Consider the following 14614-nt stretch of genomic DNA (forward strand, 5'->3'; position numbering starts at 1 on the left):
TGCAGCGGTAGTAGATCTGCAAAATATAAGAGACAAACTTTCTCTTGGGGGACTAAAATAGCCCTATGACTACATGTAATGAACCCTCGGTCCCTGACGTGAGCCATCTCCGCTGCGTCACCAGTGCGCCCCCGCACACAATCAGAAGTGATCATTACGACAGGATTCCGACCATCTGAGGACCATGTAATAGCCTTCATTAGCGCGGCTATACCTGCTGGTGGAGACATGTGATCGCCCACACATTGCAAAAGATCACTTAATTAGCGTGGCACATAGAAACATGACTAAAACCGAGAACGACACGAAACATGACGGATCTGTATCTGTATAGCCCGACGTAACACCAACTTCGAAGGCACGCGGCGAGGCAGCAGGTGGCTATATCACACCAAAGAGGTTACTAGTATATCACACTAGCTGACACACCTAACCTTTGCACATCTAGCTGCAAGCGTTGTTAATAGCTATCTACCAAACACCTGGCGGCCTATGTGAAACGAAGATGAGACAACCACGCGGGAGAAGGTAAGACAGAGGGGGGTAGAAAAAAATCTTCCAGCAACCTGCCCCCCTCCAACGGTATCATCCACAATCCATCATAAATCCAAGCTCGGCGATTCTGTGAATAGCCCTGCACTTTAAAGATCTATTGAGATTGATTTTTAGAGTGGAGAGGGATTACAAACACTGCAGCCGTCAGCGCTACCATAATTCCTCTGGTTCCATACACGGTTCGGTGACATTCAATCCAATATTGGGTACGTTCGACATATTGCAATTTATTTCCAAAGATTCACATGAGGGTAAAAGAGTGCAAAGTTGCATCTAACGGTAGTAATACAAATTTTACAATATCATCTATACAGTTATAAACTAATATTTGAAAAAAGTTCAGATGAGAGCATAAGTGGTAATCTATAGCAGATATAGGCAGCAACGATTATATATGTAGTTTCTAAGGCTAGGCATGTATATGTACCTAATATAAAGATGTAATAATCTTCTAAATAGTCCCTTCGAATGCTATCCAGCAGCAAGACCCAATAGGAGAAATGAAATTTAGCATCAATTTCATTAATATTGATTGATTAGGAAATTCGATTAAATAGATTATAAATTTGTAGAAGGTTCATTATACAATTGGAATTGTTCAGATTATGTTGTTCTTATAAGAACAAAATCTACCTTTGAGAAATGGTGACAATAACTATCAGACATAAAAATGGGTGAGCATGATGCAGTTTAATGCATGGTACAAAGGGCAATCTGTAAGGTAATTGATCATCAAACATTTAGAGTTTACTACTACAAAATATCAAATGTCACCCGAGCTCCCAGACATACATTCTCTGACCATAGATCAGTCAGCACCAGTTTACATGTCATTGAACAACATATTGCACTTTGGAGCTATAAACTTCAAATCAAACTGACATTCTAGAAACAAGTTCATTCTATAGTCTGTGTTGTGAATACATTTCAACATGGTAGCAACAGATAAATATGTAACATTTTTATCAATACATATCCCCCAGAGTCTGAAATCTGAGGCGAATCATTATTCACTGACGTTGAAGTTGGTGGGACTGACAATAGCACATACAAACCCAGGCTGGCGGAATCAATCTGGTTTCACACCACTGCTCAAGGGTTTCCTTTCACTTTCTGAGAAACCACCTGATGAATACTAATGAGGTTGGCAATCACCTGACTGCACACAGACAATACAGGTGCAGCGTAATGATTAATCTTGCACAGCTATTGAACTGATCGATGTGAACAACAAAACACTGTGGAGTGCAACAATCCCATCTGGGTTACTGAAACTACTAATTTGTTTACATGGATAATGATGAGGGTCTGATGACTTATTTTACATGTATCTGGAGAACAAAATGCACTATTCATTATAACAGATTACCAGGAAAGTCAGCAGCATCAAGGATCTAAATGGTAGCAGCTTTTTCTGGGAGATAGAAAAACTTCCAATGGTTTGTAAGAGGGGTAAGAATAATATAGGATTTTGAGAAGGAAATGGTCTAGATGAGTCATAATGCTAACAGAAGCAAGGAATCATTGAAAAACTGTATCAATAAGTGCACTTGGGCAATGTTGTTTAAAAATATATATAGACGTATAAAATAGAAAAATAAATGATACATAACGTTACATGTATTTTCTTTACCATGGATAACCCTAAAGCCTCTGAAAACAGGGTAAGAGACAGATGGGTACAATCACTACTCTTTGCCTGCACAGCTACCACCTTAGCCTGTTTCAGAATTCCCAGGGGTACATACAATGCATCATACTTAGAATTCTATAGACTTCTTAGCAGTCTTAAGTGTGGGTGTAACCCCTTCAGCAAGCTGCCTGTGTAGAGTCACCAGATCAGAGGCACACGGCTTATGGGTCCCCGGCGTGGAGTCTATGTCAAAGTCAGATGACCCCTGGGAGTCTGATAGTGTAGGGGTGAGTGGACAGGACACCACACTGCGAGAACTACCTTGTGACAGGGGTAACTCCTGGTTGTCTGTGTGATGTGAGCTATTGGAGCATAGGATAACACTTGGGGTGCTTTCTACACTCTGCTGTGATAAAGACGTGCCCTGGTGTCCATCATCATGTTCTGTCAGGTCAATACAGGGCACCAGGGCATCACCTTGTCCAATATTGGAATGTGAGGTTTCTTTTGGCTCTTTTGTGAGGGAATGTGAGGGCTCTTTTGTACCATTTACTTCAAATGCTTCATTTTCTAATTGCATATCTCCTACTTCATCTTTCCCAAATTGAGACTTCTTGAGATCAGTGTAAGCAAGGCCTGTTTGGCTCAGGATATGCTCATGGTTTTCTTCCAAAGCTGCATTCTTGTCTTTGCTGATTTGCTCCCCTTCCCCCATCTCTTCCTCCTCCTCCTCTCCCTCACTGATGTAGGATGGCTGACTGCCTGTTTTAGGTCCATAGTCCTCTTCCTCTTCATCGTCTGACTGTTTTGGATCTGATTTTTCACATCTGTTATCTACTCCATTATCAGGCTTTGCAATATTGCCCTCCATCCCTTGTGTAGGATTTAAGCTCTTCTCCCCTTTCTTCCCAGTCTTTGATGCAACAAACACAGCTGTGTCTTTCTGAGCTTCAGTGGTTATTTCGTCTTTACCATTGGTAACTGAGATTGGATCAGCACCATTAGTGCTGGTGTTGGCTTCGACAGGGATTTGTGGTTTGGTGGAGATGAAGATTTTCCTCTTTTGCAGCGGAGGTGTGTCATCATCATCACTGAACAAGTTTTCATCATCCTTGTGGACAACTTCTGTTGGAATAAGAGAACATTTTGTAATGTTGAGCTATTTCTAGAGACTGTGGATTGACAAGTTCCATGGCCTTACACTTCGCTCTAACCCTATCCCAAATTTCTGTAGCCATGGAACACATCACGCACGTCAATTCCATGGCACTAGTACAAGTCCTCCACGTATGTACATAGAGTTCATTGCTAAATCAATGAATTCCATGGCCCCAAACAACTGCAAGTCATGGAGTTCATCACTAAGTAAATGAATTCCATGCCCCAAACTTGTACAAGTCATTGCCCCCAAACTAGTACAAGTTATTGCTGTGGAATTCATCACTAAAATGATGAATTCCATGCCCCCAAACTAGTGCAAGTCCCTGAGACTATTGCTGTGGAATTCGTCACAAAAAATGATGAATTCTATGTCCTCAAGCTAGTATAAGTCCCTGCAAGCCTTCCACCGAAATGGATGAATTCTACAGACTCATCAATCCACAGTCTAGGGATATACCTGCTATGTTCAAATCACAACAAAGCACCTAGTATAAAAAATAAGCCTGTGCCAAAGACAGACAAGAAAGCCTGTGGATGACAAATAATTTGGCAGTTTCCCAGCCTTAATTACCTTGCTGTTTTCTCTTGAGAGCTGCCCTCTGTAACCTGAGGGACCCGAGTGGCTGGTAAGAAACTAGCGTTGACTCTGGCTGGACACTTCTCGTCAAGTCTCGTAACCTTTAGGTAGAGAAATACATTGTGTCATTTCTTTCTTTTCCTTAACAAAGCAAAACAATTTGAAGCAATTCTTACATCAAAGAAGAAGACAACGAACAAACAAGCAAGATCTATCTACAACACACATTATACATTTATCACTAAAAACAGGGGAGACAGAAGTAACAGAAAGAAATGTATCCTCTACAGGCATGTCTATGTTGAAACCAATACATGTACATTATTTAAAGCATGCTTTTCACATCAAAGTAAAGAAAATATATCTCCATACATCACATCCATGCTAATAACTAATATCTATCATCATAAGGAGACAACAGAATAAACTATATTTTCCTGTTTTCCCATTTTACTGTCCATATCTCCAAGGAGAACCCTGTCTATGTGAAAGAGGGCAGTGTTAAGTATCAAATAAAAGCCATTTTACCTGTCCTCTGCCTCCTCTAAGGTTGTTCCCACAGGTGCTACATTAGCATGGACTGTCTTTGGTCGGATATACCCCACAAAGTCTCGGATCTACAGGCAGAAATTCCCTTTAAGATGCCATCAATCATCAACAGCCCACATCATAAATTGCCTTGAGGTAAGCTGAAGGTGAACACCAGCAATCATTCAAACAAGGGTGAGGTGACCTCACAGTTGAGTTATGCCATCCATGGTGTAATATGCTGTTAATCATATATACCTGGCTTCTGCGTGCGTGCGTGCAGTAAAGGCTTAACGTTTCTTTTGCATATCAGCAGCACTGCACCAGAAGCAAATGTTCCCTGGTATTTATGTTGAGAAAAATATAGCTTTATAACAAATTTGTGCTTTGTAGTAGTTTTATGTATAAATCATAATGTTACCATTACAAACAGGAGAAAAACTCCAACAATGACTCCCTACAATTTCACTAACATTTGAATTACAATGTACCTGCACTAGGTATTTAAGTTTTTTTACATTCTAGGCAATTGTGCAATGTAGCAAATCAAACTTTATCCAAAATAAAGTTATGAGTACATAAAATTTTATGAGTACATACAATTATATTCTATGAGAATAAATATAATTCAGCCTGGTTCTCACCTCTGTATAAGAAGAATGGAAAGAAAAACAGACTCTGTGATGATGTCTGGAGCCTTTCCTGGGGGGGGGGGGGCAAAGAAATTGTTGCATTTCTTAAGAGAACATACATGTACAGGCACAAAGCTAAAAATCACATGTTGATATTGTAACATAAACAAGAACTGTCTAGTATAATGTAGCAATAATGCTTGCATAACTTATCAACTTATTTTTTTCACCAAGTCTAGACACTTTTCAGATAGAATTGCACATTATGTAGATTCATCTAATATGCATACATTCGCTACATTTGTATCTGTTGTTGTGTGCCAGTAGACTCAATCATAACAGCATCCAACACTGTTCAAATACCTGACAATAATGTCAACATAATATCCTGCAGCACCATTTCACATATTCGTCCTGTTATCTACCATCCCCAGAGTGATGATTAGGAAATCTGGGAAATTACTTTCTCATTTCAATCCAACTTGTTTCCATCGACTTTCAAAAATACATTATTTTCTCATTTGCTGATGTACCACAACACATAGCTTTAGTCAAAACCAATTTCCTTTTGGCGGCCTAATTCACAGGATAATCGTCAATAAATTACCAAAGTGTGATAGCAGTCAGTAAATTGATCGGTAATGGCTGATTGCCATCGAGGAAACCTGCAAGTTTCACCGAGGCAGACTGTTTAAGTTCATTCCTATAGCATCATCCATCAATATTCTTTATAGAGAAACTGAACCGTTTTCCAGCTAGACAATTTGAGTGGCATCTGGATAATATCCTCTTCCACTAGTTTTGGCAATGGATCAGGACACAAGATTTTATACATGATCTAGACACATATTAGACTTTGTGCAATTTTCTTAAGTTGGCAAACATGCATGACGTAATTTTCCAACTCAGAACTCCAAATTTTCCTGCTGTCAATGTTCATTGTTTGAAATGAGCTTAGATTTGCAATGATTATACAGATGTTGTGGCAGGGCTCTGGCCAGCTTGAAATCTTTTTCCGTCAGCCAATTCCCATTGTCGTGAAAATTAAGTTAGAAAGACGGAACTGAGACCTTGAAAAACGTTTTTTTAATGAGATTATCGTATGCGAAAGGGCGCTGACACACATTGTCAACAATCATAACAATAGCAAGACAAACAGTGTGTGGCTTTTACGGCCGTGGACAGCGTCCCCAAACCGCCTGTTGCTTCCACCAAGAATTTTTGTCTATCGAGGTTGACGGATTGGTTAAAAAAATTTTCTGTCACATGCAGCAAATTTCCGTCAATTGACGGAAAAACGGACGCTGGCTAGAGCCTTGTGTTGTGGTGAAGTTTGCTTTACCTGATGACGTCCCCTGGACCTGCATAAGCTGTGAACCACATGGTGGAGGGTGTGACACTCATGACCTCCAGCTCATGTGGGGGAGGGGGGCGGTACTTACAGGGCAGCGGGTGCCGACCCTTCTGGTACCTCTCCTGTCAAGAAACATTTATAGTCACCATCTCCAGGGAAAATTCCCTCAGGCCTTCTTTCTGCTACTGCTGAGCAACATACTGGAACCAAAATTTGATTTGTGTATCCTAATTGATTTTACAAAAGGAATGCAGTGCAAGATCTAGAAGTATGAATTAAAAGACAACAAAGCATTAGAAAATGTGTTCTTTAAATCTATCTATAAAATTTGTTGAGCCATCTTTCAAATCTTTGCTTGCTCAGTGGTCACAGCTTCCAATGATAAGAGGGTGTAATGAACAAGGAACAGATCATTTTGTCCCAAGCTAATCTTGACCATGGGAGGGGGCTATCTATCATTGTATTACATACATTCATAATTAACGGTTGAAACTGTTACTACTACATATTTAAAAGAATTTGGACAATGTTTCACAAGACCAAGGGAGACTTTTCACTTTGTCCTCTTTCATACAGTGATATAGTTTTGACTAATATACAAACATACAATAAATGTCTATTAATTGTATGCATCAGGATATGATTATATAACAATGAAATGATTTATAATGACGGTTCGACCAATGCATGAAAAGATGAAGGATCAACTGATATGTACAGGGTACAATGTATGTCATTCGTAATTCTTGTAACAATCCTCATCATGTTACCAAAACTCATGGCTGAAACCAAGTTGGTGCTGGAAGGCAAAAGGTTAAATCACTAACCAGCCATCTGCAGGCATGGATCTGTGTCTCTGACGGATCAGAGGTCAAACACTGGAAGATTTCTGGAATGGCCTGATAGATACTGGGGTTGTTTACATGTACCTGGAAAAGCACACAATACTTGTGATACATATAAGTCGTATGTGCAGTAAACAGCAACAAGTAATATACACAATGTACATGTAAAACACACTTAACTTAGATTCTTGCATCATCTCAATCTCATTCTAATGATGGTAACATAATTCCTTAATAAATAAATTATTGAGGAAGATGTCAAGCCTACGAGTGTAATATGTTTTGGATTGATGTCTATGTAGCTGATTGCATATAATACAAAATGTATATGAATGTACCCCCACAAAAACTAATAACATAAGCAGACTTTAACTAACTGATGGACTGACACTTTTGAGTGATAACCTTAATCTAGAAAAACTCATTTTGTTCAAAATGCAGACTGATAGCCTTCCTTAAGCAGACTCTATGAGTCAGGTTTCTATTGAAAGCTTGCAACATGCTTTTTTTAAAAATGAAATATCAGTTATAATTGCCTCCAGATTCTTGCGGGCAGTCTCTGTAGAGGAAATCGAGGACAATTTGAACTCATGAGAATGAGAATGAATTATTTGTAAAACATCACAGCCTATTAGGCTGAATCGTGTAATGCATTACAAGGGAGAGTGCTCACATATCATTCATGTTGTCCTTTCAAATTACAAAATTCTATTGGAAAATAATCACATTCATAATTCCCCCAAAAATCTAGACTGATACAGCCTTACAGTCTTATTATTGAGCAACTGTTGGCAGTTGGACAAAAGCAGAACAATGTTCAGGGCTTTCGCTAGTGCATTTTAGGATAGTGGGCCACTACGCTAAAATTTGTGACCACTACGCTAAAATAAGGGCCACTACGCTAATTTTTAACTAGTGTAGTGGTGCTTTGCTGTCATTTGCTTGTTCAACAATGTCTGAACAATGAAAAATGATGATATGCCATTCATATGTGATGTGACAGATTGCCAACTTTTATCTCTACATCGTCAAAATCTCACCGTGGAGGGGCCAAGACCCCCCTTCCACACTTCCAAACCAATCTCCTGATTGGTCGCTTCGCTATCATGCCATTCCCACTAGTACTATGCTAAAATGAAATCCTGGCTAGAACCCTGAATGTTGGATGATAGGGTACCAAGTGATGAGTGGTAGATCACCTTCATGTCAAATCTCCTGCAGAGTTCTATGAAGAGGTACTCGTAGCCGTACTTGGCCTTACAGTTCAGCCTCACCACATAGTGGGCACCTCTGCTGATCCAGCTGGAGACAAGACAATATTACACACAATGAGAACATCTGGTGATCTTCTCTTGATTTCTTATTTTTAAAGTACTACATATGAAATATCAACTAAGATACTAACGCTAGTTCACCTTTATCCGCTGGGTAACCTTTATCCGATGTTTAAGAAAACTGCGTATTTAGGGATGTCAATGCGCAGACTGTGGTTTTAAGTCGGTAAACAAGCTGTATGTTAAAAATATTGCACTTTCAAACCACTGTCCATCCACCTGATATCCCTAAACATCCCCTGGTTTTAAAACAATGAATATAGGTTACCCACGGATAAAGGTGAACTAGCCTTATATAATACATATAGTATATCGACCTTGACCTTTGTCTTACCAACACCTACCCACACCAAATTTCATAATTGTAATCCATCAAGAGGTTCTTGAGTTATGCTGTCTACCAAAATCCGGAAACACAAAGACACACAGACACACCCAAAATAATTACTCCATTTATCTCCATTTTTCATGGCGATGATAAATTATAGAATAAAACCACACATAAAGATAATGAGTCATAAAAACCAACACCATCAATCACACAAATGAAGACCAGTTCATCTCACCTTTGCACCACATTGATCAGTGCTGTGCAGCAGTCCTCCTGAAATAGTGGAGAACTTCATGAATAAATAATTTTCAATTTCACTGAGTATCTTGCCATAGCTACTGGATAAAAATAAACCATAGATGACCCCATGCCCTTTCATCTACAGATGCAGCTGGTATCAAGGTCAAGGAAGTACCAGCACAATTACATAGATGAAGGCTAGTCATACAGGACATAATATAGTAATTTACAAAATATGTCGTAAACATGGATATCAGGTAATTTCCCACTGTTTGATTTATCATGATTATACAGCATGTACACAACATTTTGGTTTGGTTTGGCCTGACAGAATTCAACTTCTGAATAATTGAATCAGTACTAGTGGGGGGTTTAAGAAGAGGATTTCATACTATATTGCCTCTTATCCAAACTGTATGATATCACATGATAAGAAAGATAACCAGATCATCATCATACTCTATCATCAGAACCAACAAAATTTTTAACTAATTAAGTAACAAAACTTCAATAATTAAAGATTTCACACCAAAAACACATTTTAATGCCCAATACCCAATGAACACCATCCCAGTGAGGTATAATTGATAAGGATGATGTAGTTACCCTGCAGGGGATGTACTTACCCTGGAGGGAATGTACTTACCCTGGAGGGGATGTACTTTGCCTCTGGGACCAGGAATGTGGTATCAACATACAGGCTCTGGATATTCTTAAGTCTGAAATCAATAAATAAGAGATGAGATATGATCAGGCCAGGTCACATGGAAGGACCTCTTCCACTAGGCAAAGATACTTATAAGGGTACAGACGAGTTGTTTCAGGCCTAGACAAACACACTAACATTAAGATATATCATTCATCGTAAGCCATTTATATCAACATAATATTTCATAGTATGAATATCACTAATGACTTGATTTGGAGTTTTACTAGGAATGATACATGACACAAAATGAAATGTAATCAAATAATAAATCAGTTGATTGACTGCTCTACAATTTTAAAACTATAGTTTATTTGTTTTCTTCATATCTTACCCTGTAATTAAAATGATTCATATTGTGATTGGTAGCTTCATATACTTGCAGGCTAAAGGAACATCTGAAGGAACTCACTAACTCACACTCACTCACACACACTAACTCACTATCCGGTGAACACATGAAAATAAGCCTGTATTTTGAATGATTTGTACTGCGATTGATATAAATTCATTTGTATGTTATGAACGTCAGCAAGATTTTACGTAATTCAGCCTTTTGGCTGCTGTATATTTTTGTTTTCAATAAACCAATCAACATCATCTACGGACCTGTCCCCCTGATGTAGATGTTGAAACTGTGCTGCGCCCCCCACAGGCAGTCTGAAGTCTCCTGTGTACAGTACTGTACCCTCCGATCCCTCGAACAGAAACCTGCAGAGGGGGTGAAACACATGACACAGACTGCCAGGCTTGTGTACTTTGTACTTAGTACATTAACCTGATAATGAGACATCCATATCCTGTTCTGGCTCTGTTTGTTCCTTTGATCTGGACCACATTGAATATGTTGGCACACATTTGTAGAGTTTCAAACAACTGGTCTTTGAAAATTAGCAAGTCAAGAGATCTAATTGGCATCGAGTCACACGCTACCGGACAATAAGGGCATGGTGACAGGGTTTTAATAGGCTTTGAAAGTTTGAATGCCATTACACTACTGCTTCTTAGACAGGGCTCAAAAATCACTTGGGGTAATAGGAGCACTGGTGCATCTGATTTTGAAAATAAGGTGAACAAAAAATTCTGTGCACACAGTATACAATGATTAAAGTAGAATGTCTACCATTCACAATTACAAACCTTACTGCTCCTCTCCTGTCATCCTCCTACGCACGGTCCCAACGGCTATCTGACTGCTCAGCCTATTGGGCCCTGCTATCCCAGGCCCTACCCGCACGTATTGGGCTTTTTGTTGTCTAATCTGTCTCGCAAAGGCCGCTGGGAAGCTATCAGCCAATCATGTTACGTCTTACATAGCACCATCCTCCTACGCCCGATTCCCAACGGCTGACTGCCCATATAAGGGTAAGCTCATTAATATCCCAACGGCTGACTGCCCATATAAGGGTAAGCTTATTAATATTTATAAGCAGGGCGGCGAGTTTGTGGCGACAATCATAATACCTGGGGGTAGGGCCTGGGATAGCAGGGCCCAATAGGCTGAGCAGTCAGCTAGCCGTTGGGACCGTGCGTAGGAGGATGTTCTCCTGTTTGACATTTTTCAACCCCATTGACTTTTTTCCTTCCTACTCTCCACAAGCTACATAGTTACCACATCAGCTTCTTCTTATAGTGCTTAATTGAAGTTAGTGTTGTTTGCAGCTGCAGTTACTCAGGAATCTTGATAGTTGCATGCAAAACCTTCACCTTACTTAGACTCATCATCCCGTATTATCCTGGACCATCTAGTTCATCCAGATTTGTTTCAAAAATGGGATGATCCGAAAATCCAACTTTAAAATCTTATACAACTACTACAACAGAGATTTCATTATTTATGCTGACATTTGAATGTCAAGTACATTTGTATAAGCTACTAGTATATGCTTGAGTGCCATGGGTAGTACATTTACAATATATAACACTACAAAGATATTTTGGATGCAGCCGCTGGGTGCGGGGATGCATAATTGAGGGCACAAAAGTGCACATGCACCCAATATTTTGAGCCCTGTGAGAAATGTTCAATTACTGAGGTCTAAAAATAATGAGGAACGTGAGGACCAGGGCTGTCTCCAGCTTCAAATTTGTTTCTGTCCCACTCACTGTTTTGGGGCCCACGTTGTTCATCTAATCTTACAAAAGTACATCTGCAACATTTTCATCTTATTTCTGGGACGTAAGGGGTAAAAGAATTTTCCATCCCAGGAACAAGCAAATTTCAGGATGGAAGGACAGGTCCTGGAAACAGTCCTTGCGAGGGGATGGGGGCCAAATTATTCTATTGCAAGCAGAACAGAAGATAATGGATTCCAGGCTCTAAAAGCAGTACACTCACTCCTCTTCTTCATAATACTGTAGAAATGGGTGCATCACTCGACTTTTCTGGATATAAAGAGAAAACAAGGGTCCGTCTGTGTTGGAAGGACTTACATGACAGACCCAGGACAGTGGCCTGCCTGTAGAAGGGTCACCAGCAGACTGTGTTCCTGTAATAGCAAACAGATGGGGAACAGCAAAAAACAAATTGGTTTGCACAGTTCTACAAAGAATCATCACTCAAATGACCTTACTGTACAGCACACATAATTCATTTGTTTGCCTTGCATAGCCAGTAAACCACTGTTAGGCATAATAACACCAAGGAGGTTTCAACCTCCTTGATAACACACGTACGGTACATTGTAGGTGCAAGATGCGTAAGACAGGACTGACCCTACTTCTTTTGATATGTAAGTGTGGTTGGATCTTAAACATGTTCAAGGTGTGGCTCTTCTCATACACGTGTCTTAACCAATATTCAATATAAACAAGATGTGTGTAAGGCACATTTCTGTATGTATAACTAAATTATACACAACTTACCTTCCCAGTAATTTCATCTGTGACTGTTAAACTTGTGGGTGTATCAACTGTTACAGTTTCCTATAACAAAAAACTTACAGGTCAAAAGTAAGAACTCATATGCAATAAGGCAAACCCCTTCTCAATAAATATGAATCTTAATCATATTCCAAATAAGCTACAAAGCTTAAAGCATGCGAAAATGAATTTTAGATATTTTAGTTAATTGCTATTGCATCTTAATGGATTTTCCATTACAAAAAGGAGAAATTAAAGGTCATCAATTGATATATACTCTGCATACTTACAATATACGGTTCCAGCGGTTTAAACTGTTTCTCTGTCAGCAGTAAGGCCTTGGTGATGTCTGAGCAGTAAAGTCGAGTTTTCAAGCTGAAAGCAAGAAAATGATTGTGAATGGGATCAGTTAGGCATAGTGCTACGTTGAAAAAGGTCTTGTTTTGGGCTACTTTGGGGAAACCAGAGATCGTGAATGGCTCGGCGCAGTAGGCAAGACTCTAGGGAAACCAGGGATGTGCAGAAACCAGGAGGAAAAATGGATCTTCATGCGGCAGATACGCAAAAACTGTTATCGCTTATGTGTGTTTCCCCAATGTTGCAGGGAAGCAATGCTGTAACGTTACATTACCTTTTTCCTTGTGATCATTCCCCCAGCTAGTTTCATTGTTCATGACAGAATCTATAGAATGTCACACCTGGTCCACTATCAATCATCATAAGTATGGCACATTTACTATAGATTGAAGCTTAATGGTTTTATTGATTTCAAAGATGTCATTATAACATCTATATGGGAATTGTGAATAGTGACGTTACCTTATCTAACAACAACATTATTGGTAACTTATATGGGAAGGTAACCTAACGTTGCAAGTACAGTAAAACTTTGCTAAGGTCAAAGGTGTGGAATAATTGAAGATTATCTTCTCACCTGGCCTTTAATCTTGACAGGAAGCCGGGATTATCCAACCCAACCATGTGATCTGGAAATGAGGATTACAGTAATCATAATTTTAAGTGTCGTTCTCCAATATTATAACGTTATAGCAAAATCTGTTCTGATATAATTTCAGCACTTGGGAGTTCGGTGGGAGGGTGGATTTCTTACCTCTGTGTGCATGCGAAAGAAAGAAAGCCCAGGACTCCAGATTCTCTCCATCAAATCTATCGATTGACAAATAGCGATACTCAGACATGCGGCCTCCAAAACAACTCATTTTAGGAGAAAAACAGTATTAAAATTTAAGGAAACGAGTTAGTTTCTGTTTGGCGGGCAAGTTTTGACATGAAAAGGTCAGAGGTCACCAACATAAAACACGCTCACCGCTTCTGCGCGCCATCTAGCAGTGTTAAAAGGAAGTGCATAGGAAAGCCAGGGATTTCTGAACAATGTCTAAATCGTCTGTTACTTGAGGTCTCATTGATGTATTACTCCGCGAGTGGACACCCTAAAAGAGATCCGAGCCAAAAAATAAACGGCTGCACGGACGCATGTTTTCAGCTGCGAGAAATTCCTTTTTGGCCAGCGGATCTGATCTCAAAAGTTAGATTGGTAAAGGCTTGTTTGTAACTGTAGAAATTAGCAGGTAAAGGTTTGCAGCCGCGCGCTAGGTCGGAGGTACACAGTCGTGGGTTCTGAGTGGTGCGGTTGTACAGTAGGAGCGAAAAGTGCCTTTTGTGGGGATTGACTAATCGTAGTTACCTCCATGAAATGTCATGGAGGTTATATTTTACCCTGCGTTTGTCTGTGTGTCTGTGTGTAAACAAGATAACTCAAGAACGGCTGGGTGGATTGGTTTCATACTTGGCATGTTGGTGGGGTGTGGTGAAAGCTGGAAATGATTAGATTCTGG

At 39.7% G+C, this 14614-nt stretch overlaps 1 protein-coding gene across 2 annotated transcripts; it reads right to left on the minus strand.

Moving 5' to 3' along the window:
- Nucleotides 1-1226: 1226 nt before the first annotated feature.
- Nucleotides 1227-14174, minus strand: LOC118416045 (protein artemis-like). 2 transcript variants are annotated; one of them, XM_035821099.1, is made up of 16 exons: nucleotides 14086-14174; nucleotides 13870-13925; nucleotides 13693-13744; nucleotides 13049-13133; nucleotides 12762-12821; nucleotides 12330-12385; nucleotides 10506-10607; nucleotides 9837-9909; nucleotides 9186-9223; nucleotides 8485-8587; nucleotides 7268-7369; nucleotides 6429-6562; nucleotides 5099-5156; nucleotides 4455-4543; nucleotides 3921-4027; nucleotides 1227-3313 (listed from the first exon to the last, which is right to left on the minus strand). In XM_035821099.1, exons 1-16 carry the CDS (start codon nucleotides 14124-14126, stop codon nucleotides 2316-2318), a joined length of 2154 nt encoding a protein of 717 aa, XP_035676992.1. In that variant the 5' UTR covers nucleotides 14127-14174; the 3' UTR covers nucleotides 1227-2315. The 2 variants fall into 2 exon arrangements, with proteins under 2 accessions (XP_035676992.1, XP_035676991.1); XM_035821098.1 differs by lacking the exon at nucleotides 14086-14174 and having other exon boundaries at nucleotides 13870-14075.
- Nucleotides 14175-14614: the final 440 nt, after the last annotated feature.

This window comes from Branchiostoma floridae, chromosome 5 (genome assembly GCF_000003815.2).
Source record: "Branchiostoma floridae strain S238N-H82 chromosome 5, Bfl_VNyyK, whole genome shotgun sequence".
Taxonomy (NCBI): Eukaryota; Metazoa; Chordata; class Leptocardii; order Amphioxiformes; family Branchiostomatidae; genus Branchiostoma; species Branchiostoma floridae.